The sequence below is a fragment of the Primulina huaijiensis genome, chromosome 3 (genome assembly GCF_012295235.1).
Source record: "Primulina huaijiensis isolate GDHJ02 chromosome 3, ASM1229523v2, whole genome shotgun sequence".
Lineage (NCBI taxonomy): Eukaryota > Viridiplantae > Streptophyta > Magnoliopsida > Lamiales > Gesneriaceae > Primulina > Primulina huaijiensis.
The window spans coordinates 26,491,981-26,518,368 of NC_133308.1; the positions used below are offsets into that span (position 1 = coordinate 26,491,981).

Here is a 26,388-nt window from a genome sequence, read left to right on the forward strand (position 1 = left end):
AATAATATCCGACGCTATATTCGAATCCAATTTTAATTTAAGCCATATTAGCAGCATGAACTAAAATCTATTTTTTGGTGTCAGAATACACAAGGCACTCGAATGAAATAAGATTAAAAATCAACAAAACGATAAAATTGCATGACTAATACATAATTTTAACAAATTAAATGATAAAAAAAAGCAAATATGATAAGTTGGATGACAAGATTTTCTATTTTCCCTTCTTTTTTCCTCCAAAATATTTCATTCCATATTTTTTTATTTTTATAAAAAAAATAATCATAGGAAAAATATTATTCCAAAATAATCACAACTCATCATATAACTATTTTCATATTTAGATCTCATGAGTCGACATGATCCATATATGGATTAAAAAATAATATTTTTGATGTAAAAAATAATTATTTTTCATATGTCAGGTTAGGTCAGGTAAGATATTCATCGTACAAAATTAATCTCTGAGACGATCTCATAAAAGTTTTTGTATAAAGTTTAATGCAAATGTAGCACGTTGAGTCAAAAAATATTTACAAAAACTCTTATGAGACGTCTCAGGTACCAATTTTGTGATAGGGGTCTTCAATCCGATTCGATTCATGAAAAAATATTACTTTTTACGTTAAAAGCTATTTCAATCTTTTTGTTTGAGAATTTATTTTATTTTATTTCTCATAAAAACTTGGTATTAGGAAATGAGTATTTTAGGAAACATTTGGCATATTTTAAAGATAATAGTTAATTTAAGGATGTCTCGCTTAATAATATTGTATAAATGAAAAAAAAAATTGTAGGACAGTTTTCGACTTAAAAATGCTGATTAGTTGCACTTTTTAAAAATAATAATAATAAAAATATTTATGTGAAATAAAACAATAAATTAACAAACAGATGCGAGGTGGGTTGTTGAGATATGTGTTGCTCGTGGCTGACTTTGCAATCTAAGGTTGGATTTTGTCGCTTTCATGTTTTACACGCAAATTACTACATAATAATAATAATAATAATAATATATTATTATTATTATTATTATAATAAATAATTTTTAATTTAACTCTTTTTAAAATAAGAGTGGGATTTTAAGAACAATGCGGGTACGTATTTTAGGAAAAGGAAAAAAACTTCACCAAACATAATATTATTATTTTTCAAAAAAATAATATATTTTGTGTATGATGTACATAAAAATCTCTAACGGGAAGAAGTCTCGATTCGATCTTTAAGTGATAACGAAACATTATAGACAAAGAAGGCTCTAATCTTTGCTCTAGCTGTTTGTGTTACTGTATGTTTTCTTTAGAAAATTGTGATAAAAACAAAAATAAAATTAATTCTTTTCACAAACATTAATTTCTGTTTTATTTGGAAGAAAAATCTTTCAATTTTAGGGGACAGAGAATTCTTCAAACCCTGAATTTTTCAATGTAGAAATAATAGCCCACGTAAATATTTTACTCAAATATATTAATTAATTTTTATTTTTATTTTTATTTTTTTCAATTGATTTATACAATATCATATTGTGAAAAAGTAAATAAAGCATTGTCAAAAGGATAATTAATTAAAGTTTTCCATCATGGAAAATCTACTAAATGTTATTTTTTTTAAAAAAAAAACATTTGAACTATCTTGAATATTTTAAAAAAAATCTAAATTTGCATTTAAATTAGGAAATATGTTTCAATTGTTGGTGAAGCAAATTGACATTTTACCTAAACTTTAGTGTAGAAGGTGTGTGACACGTGGAAACACAAATGTAGTTCATCTTCGGATTATATTTCTTTATTTTGAAATAAAGATTAAGGAAAAAAGAAAGGTTACTTTTTTTCCCCGTGTTTTGGATGGTTTTAATTAGTCAGCCGACCCCCCTAATTGAAATTTCAGGATATTGGGTGAAGTTTATTATGCACAACTTTGGAAAAATTATATTTTTTGTCTCATGTTTTCTGTTATGTAATTGCCAAATCAACATCGTGTTACTGTCAGATCAGAAAACGGGCTGAACTTGATGATGAATGTTTATACCTTACATATTTATGCTATATCATTGTTGAAATTTATGATATACACGCTATAATCACTTAACGACTCAGAACAATATACATTAGTTCATTCATAGTTATTCGACGTTCTTGAACAGACATGTTGGGATGTAATAATTGTTCATGTTAGGAGAATGATCGATATGTGATATTTGATATGTTGTATGATTTAAAATATCATATTTGTGTAATTGGTAATAGAGACAAGATCATGTATTCGATGTCCATGAATATCAAAGAGTAAAAGTGGGAAAAATGTCGAAATTTTTAAATACCGAGCTCTGTACTGAAAATTACCAAATTTACCGAATTTTCGGTACGGTATGGTATCAATACCGAATTTTAATACCATAACAATATATAATCTGAAATTTTTCGTTATATACCAAAATACCGAAACAATATTTATAAATTAATATATATAATATTTTTAAACAACAAAATTCAAATTTTTTCGAAAAATATAAAGTATGTTTAAGTATAAAACTGTATATATCGAAACCGTACCGCAATCTCAGTATACCGCAACATTTTGATATAGTCAAAATAAATATTTTTAATACTATAATTTTCGATATGATATAAAGTATTCATTTTTCAGTACGGTACAATATAACACTTCTATCACGGAGTACAATTATTAGAAAGAATATTCTTAATGTAAAATAATTGCTCATGTTATAAGAATGATCAATGCATGACGATTTGATTGATTTACAATTTGAAAGATTGAACTTACACCGGTGTGCTTCACATAATTTTCTAATTATGTGTGTGTGTGATGGGCCAAGATTTTTGAGCCTCCCACACTTTTTTCTATTATTATCATTTTATTTTGTTAATTATACAAATTAATGTGTGTGTTTGTGTAGGGGTTAGGTGGGGGTAAGTGCTAAGATTTTGGAGCCGCCCCCACTTTTTAAATTTATTATTATAAAGTTTTTTATATAAAAATATTAAATTGTAAGAGATAAAAACAATTCTTCTCCCAAAAATTTTATATAACCGTATTATTTAACCCAAAATTTCATTCTTTTCCTCCCAAATCCCAAATCCCAAATTCCCAAATGTCTTCTCAAACGATTTCGGATTTTTTCTTATTTCTTTGCTCTTTTTGTGTGTGTGCACCCACGCGCAGATTGTGGCATTTTGATTTAAAATAACCCGTGAGTGACATCTTTCCTTCATTATTTTTATTCTGTGAACTTTAAAGCTAAATATATATATATTGTGTTGAAAAGGAGATTACTCAAATATTTAGCATTGATTTCATTATTTATGAGTTTCAAATAAGTTAAATATCGTTATTAATATCATTTTATTAGTAAATAATAAGCACAATAATTGTATTTTTTTTATTAAGTAAATATAAATATTAAGCACCGTATTTGTATTTTAAATTTTTGTAATTAATAACTGTTTGGAAAAACAAAATCGTTCCCACCTTAACAAAATCGTCTAGCAAGTGAATGAATAGTTTCCACAAACATAATATCTTCTTTGTTAGATTGAATTATGTGTCTCATGTAGGATAATATTCAATTTCTCATCCCTATTGTTTGGGTGATTTTCCGGTTCGATCACTTTTGTTTCTCATGTGTCAAAACGATCACTAAACTTGTAGAATTCGACTCGATAAAGTCATCGACGACGACAATGATGTATTTGAATTGACGGATTTGAAGATATGATATCACAAGTACTCTAATTCTCCCTTTAAATTTGCCAATCCAAATCTATAATCTATTTCTCTTCCTCCAAATTTTCCTTTTCCTTGATCTAATCACCTCCCACTGTCTTCCTCGGACCATATTGTGGAAATCCAAGTGTTCCACTATCGACCAATTCGATGAAAGGGAATAAATTAGGTAAGTGGATCGTCAAATTTGGACAATGTCAATAAACTTTATCAGATCAATTTCTATAAATTTAGGAACTCTATTTGTAAATTTGATTTTTTTATATATATAAATGTTATGCCCTATTTATCCTATTGAAGTTGTACATACGTTTCATTTTTTTTCCTTGGTTGATTAGCTTTTGTGAGAAAAGAAGTTCAAAAAAATTGAGCTCCAATAATAGAAATGCCATCTCTTTTATTTTATTTTCCCTTCAAAAACCATCATGTTTCTTTTGTAAGAAATATGACACATATTAAAAGAAGTATCGTGTAGGAATTGGCGATAGCTATTGACTACAAAAAATGCGTACGTCGCCTCAACTTTAGAAAATTGAGACGTGCACGCACCTCTTCTTTTGACATTCAAACTCCCGATTTTTCTCGTTGATGGTATGAGATACCTATAAATACACACCACATAAGAAAATTATACACCATCTATAGAGTGTGTGAAGTGCTTATAAGACATCAATCGGAGGAAAAGCAGAGAAATCAAAAAATTTTCAATAGCAAGAGATAACACTCGATTCGCTTCCGCATATTATTTATCATGTTTATATGAAAACATGATTTTGAGAAAAGTTATGACATCTTTTCCATCCATCCATCGTCGCGAAACATTATTGCATAAGATGTCATTAGTAAACTTTTGATAATATACTTCGTCATTATTTACTTCGATGTTTCTAATTTCGAAGTGATATATATAGTAATCGACTTCAGTCACAGAAGTGACGAAATAATAAACCAATTTAGACTTAAAAAAGGGGTTTCATTTTAAATTTTAAGTAATATTTTACAAATATCATTTGATGAAGTAATAAGGTTAAAAATTAAAATTTTAATTTTTAAATGGCGAAGTAATATGATTAATAAAAAGTTTCTCTTTTTTAACAGTTTCCCACAAATTTAAAAACTCTCTTGATCTCAATTTTTCCCAATGCCTTCTCGTCGGCTTCCCAATTCCTCTCTCGATTTTTGGATCACAAGACTTACAAAACACTCACCAGTCTCCATTTCCATTTTCAAACCAAATCAAACCATCTAAACTTGGAATAAAAAATGGCGACGAATGTCGGAATGATGTATTCAGCGTATTTAATTCGTCGGAAGATCTGAAATTCTTATGTGGATTAACTCTACTCTCCATCTCAACCTGTCGAATCAAGAGATTGCGTAATGAATTTTATGTATCTACGAGGCTTGCGCAGGTGCGCGGAAGCCGTACATCAAAGATAACAATGTCGGTTGCAGAGAAAAATTGCAGTCTACATCNACAAAGTTTAGCAAATAGACTCGGCCAATACGATTCATGTATATATATCCACATTCATGCAGTCCACGCTTCGGAAGATTGTCGAAGAGTACTGCGCGCGCGCCATACATGGATTTTGATTTTGCCGGCGAGGTAGTTTCAGGTTCCACATTTTCTTAAGGCCACCTTTATCCGGCCTCGCCACTAGTCTCGTCATCCTCAAATACAAGCAACATTATTTTTTGTTCCCTTGTGATATGATTTGAGTTGGAATTGAACTTGTACAATGTTATCTTTATTATCAATACTTCTATATATTATATTATATTATATATTATAAAAGTTTAGGCATTAGAGTAACTAAGTTTAGTGACATAATAAATTTTTTAAAATACAAATAATGCCCTAATAAAATTATAAAAGTACTCTATTTTAGCACATTTATGTATTCTTTTGTTCATATCCATTTTCAAAAAATTTTAAAACTATTTTTTTAATATTTATTCAAACTTTTGAATTTTTAAAATGATTATATCATTCTTAATATAAAAGATTATTACAAGAAAGTATTAAATTATAAATAACACAAAAAAATATCTTATATATGCAAGCAAAACGTGGCTAGTATAAGTATAAACTATTGTTTGTCGTTTTTATTGAACCGTGAGTATAATATTGAATAATGAAAAAATAATAAATAAAATAAAACGAAGTAAATATGGCGGCCAACTCGATCTGGAAATATTTTTTACACAAGTTATTAATCATTAATTATAATTATTATGATAAATTAATAAAATAAAACAAACAAAATGTACATTGAAATCTATCTTATATTTAGAAAACAGTGCCAAAAATCTACGCAAAGATTTTGTTTTTTGGGTCAGTTTGACCACTTTGTGATGTAAAATTAACCAGAACTACTTATTGCTTGAATTTTTCCAACAAACCAATGGATAAAAAATAGAAGTCAAATTCAAAAAAAAACAAAAATACTCGTAATTTACGAGGACATCTTATAATTATATAAATTAAAACATGAAAATTATTAATTAAAATATTATATAATGTTATAAATTTGACATATATACATGAATATATAGATTTTATTCAAATGTAATAATCATAATTCATTGTATCCCTCCTCCAAAATCAATTAATGAGTACATGCATTTAATAATTACGTGTATTAAAGTACGTACGTTTTATGTTTTCTGGTACGTGATTATTAACATGATAGATATTAATTAATACATCAAAATCAGTACTCCCCATGCATGTTGTAATTTTGGTAATCGTTCTCTAATTAAAATTCACCATTAATTCCCTCAATAATTATATACTTATATATAATAATGAACTCCTCCGTAACTCCCATAATCGTGTTCACCAAATTTAAATCTTCATTCATTCTCCAGTTTCTTATATATTTCTCTTTTTTTCTCGTGAAACTTATATAAACTTACTCTGGTTTCTATTTTTTTTCTCGTTTTAAGCAATGGTTTCAAGAGAAATTAGCATCCCGAAATTGGAATATTCGACGGAGGAGCAAGCACCTCTCGGGTAAGGAAATTACCAACGCGATAATCTTGTATTCTATTTGTTTGAATTATAGATTATTGAAATAAAAGTTGCTCATTAAACCTTAATTTTTTGGATTAATGTTTATGAAATGAAATAGAATTTGTACTAATAGTTTTCTTGTTGTTTTGCTAGGATATGGGATTATGGATATCCTCACCATGAAGGAGATAACTTCGGTATACTAGGTTTGGACGAATTAGAGCCATATTCATTGGATCATCCATTTAATTATCACAATTCTAATGTTCAGATTAAGCTAAATGATTTTTCGAGTGATTTAGCCTCGTGGGATCATCTCGATTTTAATTTCGATTATTTCAATACTTTCGACATGTCCTATGATAACAATTTTAATCAATTCGAGTCCAATGATCATATTATTTCTTATGAGAACATGGACAAGAACAAATCCCATAGTTCCAATATTCTAGTCGTGAGTGAAGATCCGGCGCCGAATCCGCCAACTGGATACGAAGCCGTGGAAGTTGTCAAACATGGGAGGTACAAGTCTTCGACGTTGGAGTTGGATGACATACAGAAGTACTTCGATATTCCGATAACTAGGGCAGCGAAGGAACTGAACGTCGGGTTGACGATTCTGAAGAAGAGATGTCGAGAGCTGAACATCATGCGATGGCCGCATAGAAAGATCAAGAGTTTGAAATCCCTTATCCATAATGTCAAGGTAAGTATTTTTACAATTCAAATATTTAATTTGATTTATAGAAAATAATTTAAAAAATAAATATCTTGATTATTTGATTTTAATTTAGTTATACATTTTGTGTATATATAGGAATTGGGTTTGAGTGAAGAGATAGAGCTGCTAGAGAATCATAAAAGAATGATACACGAAGTGCCAGAAATGGAGTTAACCGAGAGAACCAAGAAACTAAGGCAAGCTTGTTTCAAGGCAAATTACAAGAAGAGAAGATCATTGCACCAATCTTCTCTAATCTGACATATTTTATTTTGGAAATTGTTTTTAGTGATCTTATTTAGAGATTTAATTACTTGTAGAAAATGAAGAACGACTTATTTTCAGAATATTATCTATTAAATTACTGATATCAATTCGGGTACATTTTTTCACTTTAATTAATTTTCTTATTTCAAATTCACAGAGATTTTTACAGATAATATTAATATGAAAAAAAGAAGTCACGAAAGAATATAAATTAATAAGCTCAAAATGATTTGAAAACTTTTTAAAAAATATTGCTTCGTACACGTTAAAAAAACAAGCTGAACAATTTCCAAGGATATTTTGGATATAATATATCAAATTACCGTCCTTACTTAATCATATTCATTAAAATCAAGCCAAACATAACATATTTTATTACCTCGTATTACACATCTTTATCTCTCATTTTTATCATTAAATTACTAATCATTCAATAATCACATCCTTAAAACGAAATGTGGTTAATGTGAAAAATTAATAACAGATAAATTAAATAATATAAACAGGAAAAAAAACTAGAGTTTTCGTCCTCAGCTTGAATATTTACAATTTTGGTCATTTTATTAACAAATAAAATGAGAGCTAAACATATATCTAAATCCAGAATCTTCCATATCAATTCAACGTAATAAATAACAATTTAACTCAAGCATACGTGAATCCATAACGATATATGTTTGATGGAGATATGAACGTCGAAATCTATCGGATCAATATGGATTCTTCAAGAATTTTATGATGATGGGATGTCAATATAGTTCAAGAGTTATATATGAATTAGAGACTTTAACCAGTATTTGTAACTAAAAAATTATAAACTTCCCTTAATATCTATATTTAAAATTGATGGTCCAAACTCGATGAAATGTAACTCAAGTATATCATTTAAATGGGTTCTACTTTCAAAGTTAAAAATTCACACACATTTAATTAAATACATAATCCCATACGATTATTTTTCAACACACATATGTAGCAATTGAGTTGTAGTAATCTATTTTCGATTTTTGGCAATCCTGTTTTTTTTTTTTTTTTTATCGTGAGTGCAAAACTAATAATTTTGGCATAAAAAAATTATTTTTTTTCTGAGTCAGGTCGAGTAGGAGATCCGTCTCACAAAATTAATATGTGAGACAGTCTAATAGAAGTTTTTGTATTGTTTCCCTTCGTTACCTTGGAATATCACCAGCATTTCTAGCTAGGGTTTAGAGTGTGTATTGATTATATTTTTTTTCCCCTTTCAAAATGCGAGTACTACATAATTAAATTATTTGAACTATTTTAGCTGGCGTAAATTTAATTTAGCCTTATATTTATATGCATGTACCATAGATTTTTGAAAAGACGATCAACAAATTAACAATCATATATTAATAGAGAATCGAAGATGAGATCCATTGAAATATTTTAATCGCATGCCTCCTCAAAACTCTCTTACAAAATCAACTTTTATCAGCAATATTTCCCCTAAAATAAATTATTAAATTTCCATATTGTTGTCGGTACGTGATCAACCAGAACCTAAGGAAAGCATTGACAAAAATTATTTTTGGGGTTCTGATCGGTGTTAACGCAAGCCCCAGATCCGCAACCGGACTCGCGACAAAATCCGTTGCAGTTAACGTTCTGTTTTGGGTTTCCAGAATTGCAAGGACCAATGTAATAGGATTGATAGTCACAGGGAGGTTCCCCTCGCACGTAAATACGATTATCGCCTGCAAACAAAAGGATCCAACAAAGATTAATAATAATCCATATCTAATCAACATTTTTATTTTTATTTTTACAAATAAAGAGGTAAAAAAAATTCGAACCTACGAAAAACATGACCACAAAGATGAGAATCAACTGCAAAAATCGAAAGTTTGTCATTTTTGTATTCTCTCAGGGGAAATTTGAGTGTTTATAAATTGGTTGTCAGATGTTCATATATATATATATATATAGAAGCATTTGATGTTTTAAATTAGCAAAAACAATTTGTTTTTTATTTTAAAAAATATGGAAAGTAATTCACGAAATGATATTTTATCTTTTTAGCTGATTTTGCAGATATAGGACTTAATTGGCAACATATTCTTGCAACTTTCCTTTGTGCGTGCATGGTATTAACAAAATCATGTAATAATAAGAGAGATGTTGACCATATTGGATACACATGATTACGTAAGTTTAATATTACCAAATCATAAATGTAAATCTTATATATGAATTATTATCTCTTACTATATTACTAAGCCCAGTGACGGAGCCAGGAATCCGGCGCTACCTGGGCTAGAATTTTAAACTCTAACATCCTTTAATATTTTAAATTGATCTACCCGGACTAATATCAAATTTATCCAAAATTATACAAAAATTTACATATAAATTTTTTGAAAAAAATTTGGACCACTTGGGTACAAAAGGCTGTACCTCCGCCCCTGACTAAGCCTGATATAATGTCGTTTGGCTAGTGGAATGAGACGATGTGTGAGAGAAAACTAATAGATATAAGAATTTATGTAGCATAATTACTTATTTTTTTAAGAAATCTGTAAATTAATTAACAGTCTCTCTAAATTATTATTTTTCTCGGTCTCGACTTGGGCCAATATGCTAACTTAATGAGATAATAATTTTTTCGAAAGATTTTTGTATAACACTATGATCCCTTCAATATTATTATATATTAATAATTTTTCTGACATTAAAAATATGACTAGGGCAATTTAGTAAAATACAATTCTTTCTTTTTTTTTTCATAAATAATGATATTTTTTTTATATTTTATAAATTCAAAGAATACGATGCATGTATTTGCGAAACACAATGATTTATTATACGCTCCAATTATTTCTTGCCATTCTTCCCAAGCTATTTATTACAACGGGTTTTGAAAACTGTCGGAAATATCCGTCGTTTCTTGTAGTTAAAAAGCTTATCTTCTAAGATTTTACTTGTTCAAAAATCTAATACAACAATTACAAAATGAAACCTTTAAATTTCTAGCCACCTCTAGCGTTTTCCTAAAATTTTCTATTTTTATTTTGGGCTTTTATCATTTATTAAAGTATATCTTTTTTTTTTGTTTATTTCAATGAAAGATAGACCAAAATGGGTTTGTTTGATCTCAAACAGTACGAACCGAAATAGATTTGGCAACAAATAGTAGAGGCCAGAAATTTATAATTATAATGTTTAGGGAAAACCTCAATTCAGATTATAATATGTGTATTGTGAAATGATCTCACATATCTTTAATGGTGAGACGGGTAATATTTTTTCATGAGTCACTAAATAGAATATAAGTATTCCAAAATTGATTGTGTCGTCGTATCAATAAAGTTTGTATGTATGTGTGTGTGTGTGTCTATATATATATATAGTTTTGATATGCTGCACACCTACCGTGCACACTTATGTGAGCATTGATGAGGTGTCACTCACCTATTGGATGCGCAAAACTTTGAAATATTATTTTTATGTCAAAAATATTATTTTTTATTTTAAATATGAACTGAATCGATCATTCTCACAGATATAGATCGGTGGTCTCATAAAAGACATACTCGTGAACATTATTTGTAAACTATACAATATCAAAAAAAAAAAAAAAAAAACTTACTTCTCCCAATCTTCTTCATAATTCCTTGGAAACCAAATTTAAAATATCCATTTTTTTAAATAAAATTTAATTTTCTATATATACTCATCATCATAGTATAACGATGTCATCAATAATAGATTTTTAATCTTGTTTGGTTTCAATGAAAATTTTGCATGTTTCTATTTGATTAACAAAAAATTGAAGTATTCTTTATTTGGTTAATTATGTTATGAATCGAAATAATCGATTTTTTTAAAAAAATTTGATCGGTTCGATTTGATCGAAAAAAAATTCGATTAAGTCGGGTAACCGATGTCGCATCGAAGCCTGAGATACAGATGCTGGCCCAATAGGCCTGTTCGGGGATTCTTTTCTTAACCTACTACTTCTTCCCACCTACATTCTCACACACGCTCGAATCTTCTTCACAATTCCTTGTAAACATCTCTTTTTCTCTCGATTCATCACAGTCAAATGGCTTTGGAATGGGTTGTTCTGAGCTATGCCGCAGCGGCGGAGGCAATCATGCTCCTCCTGTTGACGGTTCCGGGTCTGGACCCGCTTCGCAAGGGCCTAATCAGCGTGACTCGGAGCCTGCTGAAGCCTTTCCTCTCCATCGTTCCCTTCTGTCTGTTCCTTCTTATGGACATCTACTGGAAGTATGAGACCCGACCCAGTTGCGAATCCGAGTCGTGTTCCCCATCCGAGCACCTCCGCCACCAGAAATCCGCCATGAAGTCTCAGCGCAACGCGATTTTGATCGCTTCGGCGCTTATTTTCTACTGGCTCCTGTACTCCGTTACGGGTCTGGTGGTTAAGATCGATCAGTTGAATAAGCGGATCGAGAAGCTCAAGTCTCAGTAATGGATTTTTCTTGTGTCTACGGAACTGTTGTTGGTATCTTTTATCATTACTACGAAAATAATTCACTTTAATGTTTGGATTGTTATAAAGATCTCTTTAGCTAATCTGGATCTTGTTCCTGTACTGTAATTCTGTGTTTTACTTCTTGAGTAATCCTTTTTTTTTTAAATTTACATTGCGACCTTTATTTTTTGTTTCTGGTCCTGATTTTCATCATCTTTTTCTAATGTTTGGATGTCTGATATCTGCAAAATCTAGTATTTGAATATGCTATATGTTGTTTTGTTGAGATGGAAACAACGAATTCCCATCTTGCTAGAACTGTATTTCGTGGGCTTGGTTTAACTGGTTATTGTATTGATGGTTTTCAGAGGTGATTCGTAGATTGGAACTCATCGGATGTTACGAGCTCCTATTTTTTGTCTAGTCTAGTATTTCCGACCATACACAAACACGAGGAATTTGTTTGGCTTGTAAGGAATGAAAATTGTTTGTAGATTTCATTTTGAAATTATCAAAATTATGAAAGTATGGGCGCAAGCAAATCTTGTATAGAAATTATTATGTGACACCCGAGGTTGAAGAGGGCAGGGTGATTACCGGTGCCATGAAGTTGCAAAGAGCCTTCTAGGCTAAGAGAACATGAATGATATGATCCCAGATTGGAATGACATAATTCCAAAAATGTTTAGGTACTGGACTGTGCAAAGATTTGATATATACTTGTCATATAAAAAAGGTTCATTTTCTTTTCGGAAGCTCATCACATAAGGACTCTGAAGTTAACTTCGGGCAATGTTGGGATGGGTAACTCTAAACTCCCCGAGAACTTTCTTAGGTACGTGTGAGTAGTACAGTGGAGACAATCGTCGAATTTGAGGCGTTACATAATGGTGTCAGAGCCAACATCTCTTGGTATGGTGTGGTTCGGGGTTCAACCAAGTGAAAGTGGGTGGACATGTGACACACGGGGCCGAAGAGGTCGGGGGTGATCGTCGGTGCCATGAGGTTGCCCCGGACAATGGACAGCTCTTGACAGGCTTTTAGGCGAAAAGAACATGAATGAACAAATTTCATATCAGATAGATCCCAAAACTGTTCAGGTAAAAAACTTTGCAGTTGAGAAGGTTTTAAAATATTTAATAAGTACTCATATCAAGAAAGTGCATGTTTTTTTCGGGAGTTCATCGTATAAGAACGAGCAATTCTAGGATGGGTGGCCCTGAGAAGTTTTTAGGATGTGTGGGTGAGAACATAAGTACGCTGAAAAGACCAATCTTGGTACAGTGATGACATTCGTCGAACATGGGTTGTCACATATTAAGTCACCATTTATCACTGAAAAGGGAAATCTTATACACCTTTTAGCTGAGATATGTTCCTAGTTTATAACTGGTAACTACCTATAGTTTTAGGTTAAGACTGGTATATTGCTATTGGGAATGACCACTCATGTAAGTTTATCTGCATGGATAATTGGATTGATGTGGCAACCGTTTCATATAATGGTTCATATCGTATGATGAGATGTATCTGACCTTGTTTATCATGTGCTGTACCCAGTTATTTTACTGTTATATTTCTATACTCGGGCATCGGGTGATTTGGAACATCAAATGTGTTTCACACGGTTTCTATTTACTAAGATAAATTTACTTTACAAAAACTGATTTTGTGATTCCAAGTAGACCCCAAAGACACATAGAAGCTTGTATTAGAGTAGAGGGATATAATGATACAGACAGTGGATAAACACAGAAAATGCTAATTCAAAGCATCTTATTTGTACTTTGCAGATTATAGAACAGCAACAAAGTAAATATTCACTAGCGTACAAGTAAATGTGAATGATCATCTCATAACCATTTCACATTGGATTTAGGGATTTACAATCATTGCATTTAAATGATGTCTGTCTTGTGCCTTTAAGAGGCAGTCGCTAAAAGGCTTAAGGATTTGCATACGACTAGGTGCAGCTATGGTTAATCGTTTAGATGTGTGCCTAAACGCATTCTATTTACGTAGTTGGATCACAGATGTAGCCGGTTCGATTCAGTGTGCAGTACAGCTATGAATCTTTTGTTAGGATTGAGGATATTGTAACATATCTGTTTGTAACTGTTCTGGCATTTTTAATGATTATTTCGAACATGGTGGATATTTGATTCTAGTCGGGAGCTATTCATGAAGGAATTGCATGGTTCGGATATAGCACTTGCAAGTTGCTATTTTTTGGATGCAACATATGTAAATTGAGTTTAAGGGGTATTTTGGCTTGAGCTGTTGAGCATTAGTAAAACTTCATGAATGAAAAATTAGGCATTACAAGTTCTATTTTGCTGACGTTATTGGAAACTACTATCACACTCTTAGCATTTGATGTATATACCATTTGTCAAGAACATTACTCTGTTTACAAAGGTAAAGCGCGCTATCTTTTCAGCGTTACGCTGGGAAAGAGCTAAGTGAATTAGTTATCCGGTCCCCTTGGTAATTCATTTGTTTCGTTTCTAATGTGCATGATAGGATCCAGCCATGTTACTGTTTGGAGAAAGCCAATAATCTCGTGGATGTTGACACTCCTAAATGCTTAGATATGTGGAGTTCTGTAATCGTGTCAAAAGCTAGTGTATAACATGGTTTGGGGAAATCTCCTTCGTCGAATATCTTCTTTTTCATGCTTTCTAAATGTGAGAGACAGAGTTTGATGAGGTCAAGATTCTTGCTTTTATATTTTAAATCTTGATTTTGATGTTGGGCATAATAGCAACCTTTATTTGATAATAGTATTTTTGCACGACGCATATATATTAAAAAAAATTTCAAGTTATATAATTTTGTGTAGGAAAAATTTAGAGAAATCTAGATATCGAGTAAAAACTTTAAAATGTTATTAGGATAAATAGCAATAGATGATAGTTTATAATTTATTAAATTTTTTTATTAAATAAAGGTAGAATATGTCCGATTTTTGATTTCTGATTTATCAAAAAACATATCATTACCTGAGTTAAATCATTATGAGCTTCTGAACCTTATTTTTTGTTTTTGCTTGAAGTACTCACGTTCGTTTTTTACAATCGTAGTATCTTGTTAACAACGAGGTATTTTGTAATTTAATTTTAGTCAATTATTTTTTTTTAAAAAAAATTAGATACATTTTGGGTTGTTATTTTGTTTTTAAATAGTTGACAGGTCCATTTTCTTAAATATTCTCTTAAAAATTCTGTAAAAAAAATTTTAAAACTAAAAAAGTGATTGGGTCATACTAATATTTTGTTTTAGTTATCTTATTAGAAAAAAAAATAAAAAATAGTGCATTGAAGAATAAAAGGCTATAAATCCGAATATTGATATAGGTTTTATGGTAAATGATGGAATCATTATTCGTGGACAAATATAATTGTTTTTGTTTTTTTAAAGGAGACATGAATTGTTTGATCGGATAAAAAGTAGAATGTGGTAATTAATTAATTATTTGTTTCAAAGTCAGGGGATTAATCTAAAAGTAGATTGCTAGATACACTTGAAATAACACCATAAGGTTGCGTTTGAATTGAAGTATTAAATTTCAGAGAGTATTTGAAAGAAAAATTTGAAATGACTTCATATTTAGATAAATTAAAAATACACAACAATGATATGAAAAATAACTAGTTTGGATTGGAAATTCATATTTACCAAAACAAATCAATGAATTTGTTATTGGACTTGAATTCTTCAAATTCATCTATCCAAATATAATCTAAAGATTTTTTATTTTTTAGGAGCGGTATTCAGACCATTGAAAAATTTGAAAGAAAATACGTGAAGCCCTCCGAGGAAAAATCAAACAAATAAATTCCATAACTGCATGAGTACATTTTGTTGATATAAAATCACAAAATCCACAGAGTCAGTTGAAAGGTATGGAGATAAAACATTGCTAATTATAATGTCAATATTTGAGATAAAAAAAAATTATTCGGTAATAGAATCGATTAATCTATATTACTTATTAGTTCGATACAAATTCATCGCGAATTCGATAATCTCGATTAAACACGAACCATACAATTAAGACGAGCTCGATTTGTTTGCACCGCGTGGTCTCAACCAATGTCGATTATGATGGAAACATTGGCTTTACTCCAAAACAAGAAAAGATAGAGAAAAAAGTTGTGAATCCTAACGAACTTAGCATGAAGTTCAAAACTTAAGTGGAATGTGTTACAATCTGATCGGGACAAGTAATCCAAGTCCACCATCTCCAAATAAAAGACAAAATGCCACCCCCTCAATCTGGTCATGGCCACCCAATCTCCAAGGCAAGATTGAAGAACAGTTCAAGTTTTTTTTAAAATAATCTCAGATACAAATATAAAACAAATGTGGACCTTAGAGATACGGCTAAAAAGATAATATACAACTTTAAAAAATAATAATAATAAATTTTTGTAAATTCAATCATTTGGGAAATTTATCAGAAGCGCATTATTTGCTTATTGTAGGGAGTGGTCATACTTTTCTTTTAGTGTGGGGATTTTCCCATCATTCTATTGATGTGTTGGATGCCCATTTAGTTACAAATGGACTCTGATCTACTGCATTGTATTCCCACTACTGTTGGTCCTATAACAGAGGCAACACATTATTTCTAAAAAAAATTGTCGAAGATTTTTTTTTTTTTTTTTTTTTTTTTTTTTTTTTTTTTTTTTTNGTTTATCGTCACCAATGTTTATGTAATCTAATTTATATGAATACGTGATAAGAAATTATACCTCAACCACGATAAATAACGGAAAAATTGTTTTTTTTTTTTAAAGAAGAGATGCACTTGAGTATATCTTTTAATATTTTTTTATTTATGTAAAGATTGTGATTTGATTCGACAAAATGAAATGCTGGTAATTTTTAATATTTTGCGTACATGTGGTATTGAGAATAAGTAATGGAACATGATAAAATACTAATTGTAGCAGAAGATTTCGTGCTAAATACATTTTATATAAGCTGATTTCCACGAGAGTCGTCAATTTATTTGGGATCCAAAAATCGGGTCTTTTCAATATTATAGGAGGAGAACTAACCAAAAATTATAGACGAAGCCCTCTTATTTATAAGGTTTTAAAATCCTAGGGATGTTCCATTTCAAAATATGTTGTTTCAATTTTTTTTTATATAGATATGAAAATTGGGTAAAATGCCAAGGTGATTAATGTTCCATGTGAAATTGATATGTCGTATGTATGATATTTTGTTTGTTAAATATATATCTATGACACAAATCATGCTGTAAAAATTGATCCTATATATTTTCTTTCTTTGCGATATTTATCTATTTTGTCAAATTCCAATCTCAGTGTACTATCTTTTTTTTAAAATTTTGCAATTTTGATCTTTTTTCAATATGACGCTAACGTAGTGCTGATGTGTATATTACGATAATAAAACTCTCGATGAAAAAAGACCAAGACTGGAATTGAAAGATATAAATTTAAGACTCAAATTTGAAAACATAGATGACCAAAATTACAAATTAGAGACAACTATATTAAACGAAAATTGTCATTTTTGGGAGTGGACCTTAAAACAGCAGAAAAGATAGAGGCTTCATTATATAACGATTTGCAAAAAGAAACAAAATCTTTTGCAATTTTCAGGCAGGATCGGAAAAGCACTAAAAAGTTGGAGCAATATATGTATAATAAATTATGTCCTAAAGTTGCACGCGGCAAAACTTTTAATTGAAGTTTCAATTTTTGTAAAAATCGTGTATTATCAAATTTTACTAGAACTTCTGTATGTATGAGAAGATTGCTGGCAATCAGTACTTGTCTGTACAAAAATAAAGTGAAAGCTTATAAATGATAATTTAATATTTTAATGTTTCATTACAACACAAAATAAAGTGAAGAAAAATTATTACTAAAAAAATGATGGGTTATTTTAAGAAAAAACAACAATTTTCATCCTATAAGTTTGAGTGATTCAAAATAAGATTATATATTAACAACATCAGATATCATGTCAGCGATATAATATCGGATACAATACGACAAATAATAATAATAACTAAAGTGAAGTAGAAGAAGAAAAGTTATTGTATTAAGATCTAATTTTGTTTGAGTAAATTATCAAATTTAAAAATTAAATAAACTAATACGATCATTTTTGTTATCACAAAAATTCATGTGAGACGATCGCACAACTCAATTTTGTGAGACAGCTATTCTATTTGGGTCGCTCATGAAAAAAGTATTACTTTTTATTGTGAATATGAACATGGTTAACTCGTTTCACGAATAAAGATGTGTGAGACCGTCTCACAAATGATTTGTTATTCTAAACAATTCAAAAAACAATTAATCATTTTTTCCTCCTTTATAATAGCATTTTAAGTTGAAAAATAAAAGTGATACACAAAATCGTTTTTCAATCAAAGTTTCTTGATGTTGAATTTGGTAAGAACGATTTGAAATGAATGAAAACATCTGATGTGATGAATGATTTCAAATGACATTAATCCGAACGAATCTAAATAAATATATAGATTTGTTAGCTTTATTGATTAAGTAAATAATTTAAATAATAAACTTCGATCTATAATTACTATTTTATTGAAAGACGATCAATTTCAATAGGAACTAAAAAAATTTAGCATAAAATAGATGCACACGTTGGCAATACATCACACTCTCATTTGCTCAACTCGAACATAATTATTTTAATTTTTTGTAGGTGATTTGTGGGCCACACATACACTAAAATTTTATAATTAAAGAATTGCCACATCCAGATTACTTAAAATGCATCAAATATTTCAACTATTTTTTTCTCACTTGATAGCAGTATCTCGATGATATATCTGATCGAAGATAAATGTCGATCAATCTCAGCAAAGATATGCTTTTCTCTTAGATTCATATCGATATCAATTCGAAAAACATTTAAATCAAATATCATAACTCTTTCACAAAATTAGACAGATATTTCGGGTTTTGTCTCATGTCTGAGCCACATAATATAATACTATAAAATATGTGTAATGATGCGAATATCCAACCTCATGCATGATTAAGCCAATAAAAATTGGCACGTGGAGCAAACATACCACACTAGAAGGCGACCGCCCTATCACGGCGTGCTTCGTAAAAAAAGTGAGCAATTGTGGCTCATACGCTCCTTCTCTTCTTTCTTAATTTGACCCCACAAAATTACATTCCACTTTCGATTTTTTATATACACATTTTGTGCCGTAAGATTCAAAATAATGTAATTAATAAAAGAAATTATTATAAACCAATAAATCAGAATAAGATATTTAGTTTAAGCTTTTAGATTTGTACGCATATATATGGGATTGATCCTACAAATATTATATAGATTGGGAGAGTGATTGTAGAACTAAAGTAATATTGTTTTTACCAAAAGTTATATAACGATAAAATACAATAATTTTAACTTGTATGACAGTTCAAATATCATTTCTTTTTGTCGTTTTCCTAGTACGGAATCCTCCTCAAAATTATTGTTTTACTTTGTAACTCAGGAGAATCGAACACATGAGATTGACTTGATCTGATATTGACTGAAGGATCGAAGCTTATAGCTTTATCAAAGTTATAGCTTGTGCTAATATTACAAGTCTAAATATTTCAATTGTACAACAACTCAAACATTATGTTAGTCCAAATTCTAAATTTTTAATGCTTTCTAGTGAGGGCAATTGCTCTTCTCCAATAGATATATTTTGTTATGATATGGTGTGTTTTTTTAACATAAAATATCCATGCTATAAGTGGTGATATGGTACACATTACGATGAGATGTAATAACTATCTCATTTGGGTATAGCAATCGAAACGTAATGTTTGATATGTTGTACAATTTACAAGATTTGAGTACATAAGTATGTTGAAAAGACATGTGTCATTACATTGAGTACAATCTTCGAATCTGACACTGATTGCCTACTGGTCATCTGGACAAAAATTCTGGTTACCCTATACCGATCAACAAAACGACAAGTTTAGTGATCAACTCTAGATTCTTCAACAAGTTGTTATAGGCAGAGTAGAGCATATTGATCTTTATAGATATGATGTAGACGTTGAAGTCGTACTCTAATGCTCAAAAATGCTTCTTGGTTGAGTAAATATGTCAAAGAAATGTGAGATACAAATGGATGCATCTCCGCTCTAGACGATGAACATCCATTGTGACTCGAGAACATTTATGAATTCTAATAGATCACCCTCCATCTCTTTTTCAAGATTTCTCCTTTTTATAGCAGCCTCTTCCAATGATTTTATTTAATCTTCTCGAAACTCCATATCATTGTTTGTTAAAGTTTTTTCTCCGTTGTCCTTGATTATAGCCATATTAAAATTTTTTTTTATAAAGTTCAGCGGTTCTAGCTTGTTTGAACATGTTGCTTGGAATCGACGACTTGTCTGGGACATATCCTTGATTTATCAAAAATGCTCATGTGCTGATGGAAAATGATGGTATGACATTGGATAATGTTGACGTGGCGTCGAAAATTTGTTGACGTGTCTAGCACCGAGTCAGCAATTGGATCAAAATAATAGTCGAAAATTTAAATTTAATGTTCCAAAACAAAAACTGAAAATTTAAGGGACTAAAACCAAAAATTGTACAAATCAGAGAGCAAAAAATATATATTTTATCATCTCTTTAAAAAAAATTATAGGCTGGTACATGTAATTGAAGGATTAGTTCATATAACTGTAACGTAAGATTCGAGAAGATTAGATTTTGATTCCCACCATTTCCAAAGAAATTAAAAAAAAATTAAAAATTGTATAGCAACAAAGCCTTTTCAGTAACATACATTTATTTAAAAGTCTTAACAAACAAAGAATCAAAATGCGACAAAATCACAATATATTCAAAGTTTAACAAGAACATATTTGGGAACTAAGTGGTTATATGGTACCAACTATTTTTTTTGGTCATTTCTGCTTATTCTATCACTGCCTATAAGATTTAAACAAGTGAAGGTATAATATCCATTATTATTACTAAAATTAACTCTCTCAAATTCGAATATTTTGTTCATTTATTAATGTTTTCGACCAATTTTAATAGTTATAAATTAAATAAAGTATCTTCCAAAAAAAAATGCGTGTACCTGAAAATTGCATGTCGTTGATTTGATAGAGACACATGTTAATTTGTTTAAGGAATCTAGTTGCTTTATTTATATTGGGTTCGATTTCACACGAGATTTGCCTATAAAATCAATGGTTCCAAGTCTCCTTTTGACTATTTACCAAGTCTTCGATTTTGTAATTTTTTGGACATCGGAAACGCGTTTAAATTTCTACCAAAGCCTGCTATACCAATTTTTTTTTTTTTTTTTTTGTCTAGATTTGGTGGCTATAAAATGAATAATATATATTTTTTTGTGAAATTATATATATTTAATGTAATCGTGTTGTTTGAAAATCACTGATGGAAATGGATCAGTTTTGACTTGATTAATAGCTTATGATTACATTTTTAACAAAAGTAGCAAATAAATCGTCAAATATTTTGATTGTATATATTTGTATTGATTTCTTATCCCCATACAGACGAGGGATAGAGTTTTAAATCGATTAATAAGTGGTTCGATAAACTACTATAGCAACTTAGGCAATCATTTTACGAATGAAGTATTTGAATGGATTAATTAGAAGTTTTTTTTAGCAACTTAGTTTAATCATTTTTATATAGTAATTGTTTATTCGAATAGTTACTATAGAAGTATATTGTATGGTGGGACTTATACACGTCTAACTCTAGAACATGTCATAACGGTATAATAAGGGTTGTCAACAGAAACACCGAAAATACTAGTGTCATGCAATGCAAGACTAATGTTACACGTATACGAGTCACCTTTTGAACTTGCGGAATAGAATGATAAATGCAAGAGAACTACCTCTGCCTTAAAAGCAAAAATCCACATTTCACATTTTCTCCATTTGGAAGAAAGAAATCGATCAAAAATGGAAAAAAAAAAAAGTAATAAATTATCTTTCACGATAGGAGTTGTAAAGTAAACGAACCAAATCGAGTCGAATATTAGTTAAAATTTAATACTTGAATTTAGCTCGAACCAAGTATATTCAGGTTCAAAATTTTTTCAAAACTCAAAAATTTTAGTTTTTTTTTTTTGCTTGAGCTTGGCTCAAAATGAAGTTTGAGTTCGAGTTTTGCTCGAAATCTTCGAACATATTCGGGAGCTATTGGAATTATTACTCGGATAGTAAAGTTCGAGAATGAAGGTTCAAAAGCTTGAAATGCCCGAAAGCTCGAAATGTATATATATTTAATATATGATTATATTGTAATAATAAAATATTAAGGTTCAAGAGAGAGGCTCGTTATCTATAGAACAAAATAATTTCAATCTGAGTTCGATAAATGTAAATACGAATCAAATATTTATTGAGTCAGTTCGTGCGAAAAATTCACGAACCGACTAGATGAATTTACAACCCTATTCTACATTCATAATATGAGACTATCATAAATTGACCTATGTGCTAGGTGGATGGATGTATAATTTAAATTTTACACTTGTCATATGTTCTGCTTTGGTTTGCGGGCCTTCAAGTTCAGTAGGTGGCATTGACAAAAGATAATGGGATTGTGGGAGACGGTAAGATTGGGATGACGAAATCGTTGCAAGATCTCTATATCATCTAAGCGTCACACACTCGTGTTTCTTTATAATAATTAAATAAACTTGTAATTTTTTCTCATGAAAAAATGCTTTTATCGTTCTCTATGTTTTCCTCGATTTTAGTCCATTTGATTGGAAAAATTGTATACTGGTTATGTATATTTGAATTTCGCGATTTTGGCATTTCTTTTGTAATTTTAGTTATCTTTTTCTGTGAGAGTGTTTATACAACACTAATAAGTTTGTGTCAAATCATTGTCACATGATCAAGGTGCGAAGAAAAATTACTAATTTCCAAAAAAATAAAAAATAAAGTTAACGGAGTGAGGCTGAAATATAAAAAATTAAAATCGTAAAAAAACAAAATGAAAATCACAAATTTTTCTTTTTTTAAAACCGACTAAACTTAACATATTATATGATCTTATCCAATCAATTCAACAAGACTAATATATCGTATCAATGTGTAATTCTATTATCCAAATCAGAGAAATTTAATTAACAAAAAATGATTAAAATCTATTATAGTAATTAATTATAAGTTTTTTTTTCTCTGTTTGTATCATTTGGAGGTGTGTTCCAATTAATCGAATTCGAGTCGAATTCGAGTACTATCACCTTAGGGTTTGAGCCGTTGAAAATATTCCAACCCTAGATATATTTTTTCATTATAAATTATGTTTTCAAAACATTATTTGTTGAAGTAGAACTTGAATGAAATACGAGTATTTTAAAATTTTTTCTAGCCAAATTCAAATTATAGCATGGAATTTAATGATATAATTTTGACATTCAATGTGCTAAACACCATTAAAAAAGTGATTAACTTTAGGAAACCCACTTTGAATGTCGGCTCCCAACATCATTAAAATTGGCTATCCAACTAAGGATAATCTCACACAAACGTTATTTACGACGTCATGTTTCAATTTTCTTTTTACATTTTACCATGATAATAATATTAACAAAAAATTAATGATGAAATTTTTAAAAATTTGTCCTATAAGTCACTCTATATTTGCAATTAGTCAAGATTTATTTTAATTAATGCAATAAATTTGTTTTTAAGTCAGCCTATATTTGCAATTAGTCAAAATTTACTCTAATTAATGCAATAAATTGGTTTTACTCGCACATTTAATGTGTTTATCGTCTAAGTGCTAACATATTGTCAAAGAGTAATGCTATATGTACAACCAAATTTATACAATAACTCTTACAACACAAAAAATTCAATACAAAAATTTCATTTATCAAAATCTCACAATAAATTCAATACAAAATCTCATGAAATAATAACAAAAGCTCTCGAAATAATAGCAAAATATCACGATATAATTGTTGTAAATATCTTTGTACGATATTTTGGTTGTACTTTTAGCATTATTCATTGTCAAATATTAACGAGCTGATGAAATTGGAATGAAATTCAAAATAAATAAATGTATTGTATGAAACCTAAGTTTTGACAAATCAAAAAACCAAAAAAAATATCTAGATCAAATTACATAGTGATATTTTTAAATTTTGTCATATGATAATTAGACATAAGTAGATGAATAATATAAAAGCAATATATTATATTAAAATTTTCAATATACAAAACTTATATATCTTGATCAATTCTCGAAGGACCCGTGTATGCAAAATACGCTAGTTCCTTCTATTGTAGTTTAGCCTAGGAACAATGATTGCAATTGTGGACCGGATTTTGGCATTTCAATCAAAACGAGGAGAAAGACTTTTCGTTCGTGTTCTAGCAAGAAATACCAAGAAAAACTATATCCGTCTACAAACCGAAATAATTTGAGTCATCTCCAAGGGTGAGATACTATTTTATTTATTGCTTTAGATCCATGTGTGCGTCCCATGAACTTTGTATGACAAATTTATTTAAAATTTTAAAATTTCGCTGCATATAGAACGTGAGAATCAAGATATCCAGCTATACTGTGGATAACCCTTGTTCCGATTTTTAGACCCTCTATTCGATGGAGGAACCGACATTTGGACCTTATCTCTACGAGGGTTGATTATAGAGAAATTAGAGGAATTTTATTTTGGGGATGGTGTTGAAGAAGACTGTCAAATATGTCATTTGATTTAGATATTTTTTTTATGTTTATTTAGATATTTTTATGTTTTAAATTTTAAAGCTTCCCCATATGTAATAAGTTCAAACATATTTGTGATATTCTAGGTTTTTATTTTGAATGTAATAACATATTTGTTAATATATTGTTATTATCTTTTAAGTTTTGGTGATCGACAAAATCAAAACATCACCTAACTGTTTCAAGAAACAACCGCAATCTCTCTTGTACAACAAGAACTCTTCAACCACTTGGATCTCAACCTCCTTGCAGCATCTCAGCAGCTTGAAGAGTTTCAACTATCGGATGGTTTTCAACCGGCTGTTTAAAGACTTTCAACCGCTTCGTTTGAGGAGCTATTTATTGAACATTTAATGAAGAATATTCTTTGACCGACTCAGGATATTCAATGGTTTGCACCGCTACAAGTCAACGGTGTCTTGCTCCAGTCCCGATAAAGATTTTTATCTTCCAGATATTTTTGTCACTATCCAAAAAAATGGAAAGATTATTCGAATATCCTACCAGTTCTGATGGAGCTAACAGTTACCATAAACAAGACATCTAGTAACAACTTTTCAGAAGAACGAGACTCAAAGTTGCACAAGCAAAGAGAACATTAAATATTTGCGCAACAGCTGATAGTGACATATCATTTTAACGTTACAAGTTTACGTTACGTGTCCTCTGTCGACAGTTGCTCTGTTAGCCTATATAAATGAAGAGTTGAAGAATGCACGAACAGAGCTCGCTGACTTTTGCAGTCTCCGACATACAAGCTTTTCAACCGCTGTAGTGCTATATCACTAAACCTGCATACCTAGAGATCTTGAGCATATTTAAAGTTTCATCTTTCATCACTCATTCAAACACGCACTCATCAGAAATTTATCTGATCATTCAAAGATCAACCTCGTGCTATCCAACCTATTGTTTCTTTATATTAGTGACATTTGTCTTGTTTGATTTACTGTGTGGTTATATATATATGTGTGTGTGTGTTTATAATGATTCTATTTAATCTTTTAAATTGTACAAAAATTCAAATATCACGTTTTGATTACTGTTTAACCAAAATTTTTAGTTAAACTAGTAGTTACATCGTATTTAAAATTATAGTGAAAAAAGATTGAGAAGGAAACGGTGTGAATGGAATCGCTCGTAGGTTTTGAAAGAAGACTCGGGTAAACACAAAAAGTTGGAGAAAAAAGACGGGTTTAAAACTTTTGACGTTTTCACACATAAATAAACGGAAAACGCGTTTTTATGTCTGTTGATAGTGAAGTAAACGACGAAAACTCACTCACTAGATTTGTTGATTGTGAAGCAATCAACGTTTCTGGAACGCGCTTTTAAAAACCCAAAATAAAAGATAATAATATATAATTTATACTTCCTAGTTAAAACAAAACT

At 29.9% G+C, this 26,388-nt stretch overlaps 1 protein-coding gene across 1 annotated transcript; it reads left to right on the forward strand.

Annotated features, from left to right (window-relative positions):
• Positions 1–11,734: 11,734 nt before the first annotated feature.
• Positions 11,735–12,373, forward strand: LOC140974160 (uncharacterized). Its single transcript, XM_073437448.1, has one exon. The coding sequence runs from the start codon at positions 11,815–11,817 to the stop codon at positions 12,202–12,204; it is 390 nt and encodes a 129-aa protein (XP_073293549.1). The 5' UTR covers positions 11,735–11,814; the 3' UTR covers positions 12,205–12,373.
• The last annotated feature ends 14,015 nt before the right edge of the window (positions 12,374–26,388 follow it).

Excerpts from the sequence above, each read along its gene's own strand:
- LOC140974160 (XM_073437448.1), top strand. The coding sequence starts at position 11,815 with ATGGCTTTGGAATGGGTTGTTCTGAGCTATGCCGCAGCGGCGGAGGCA.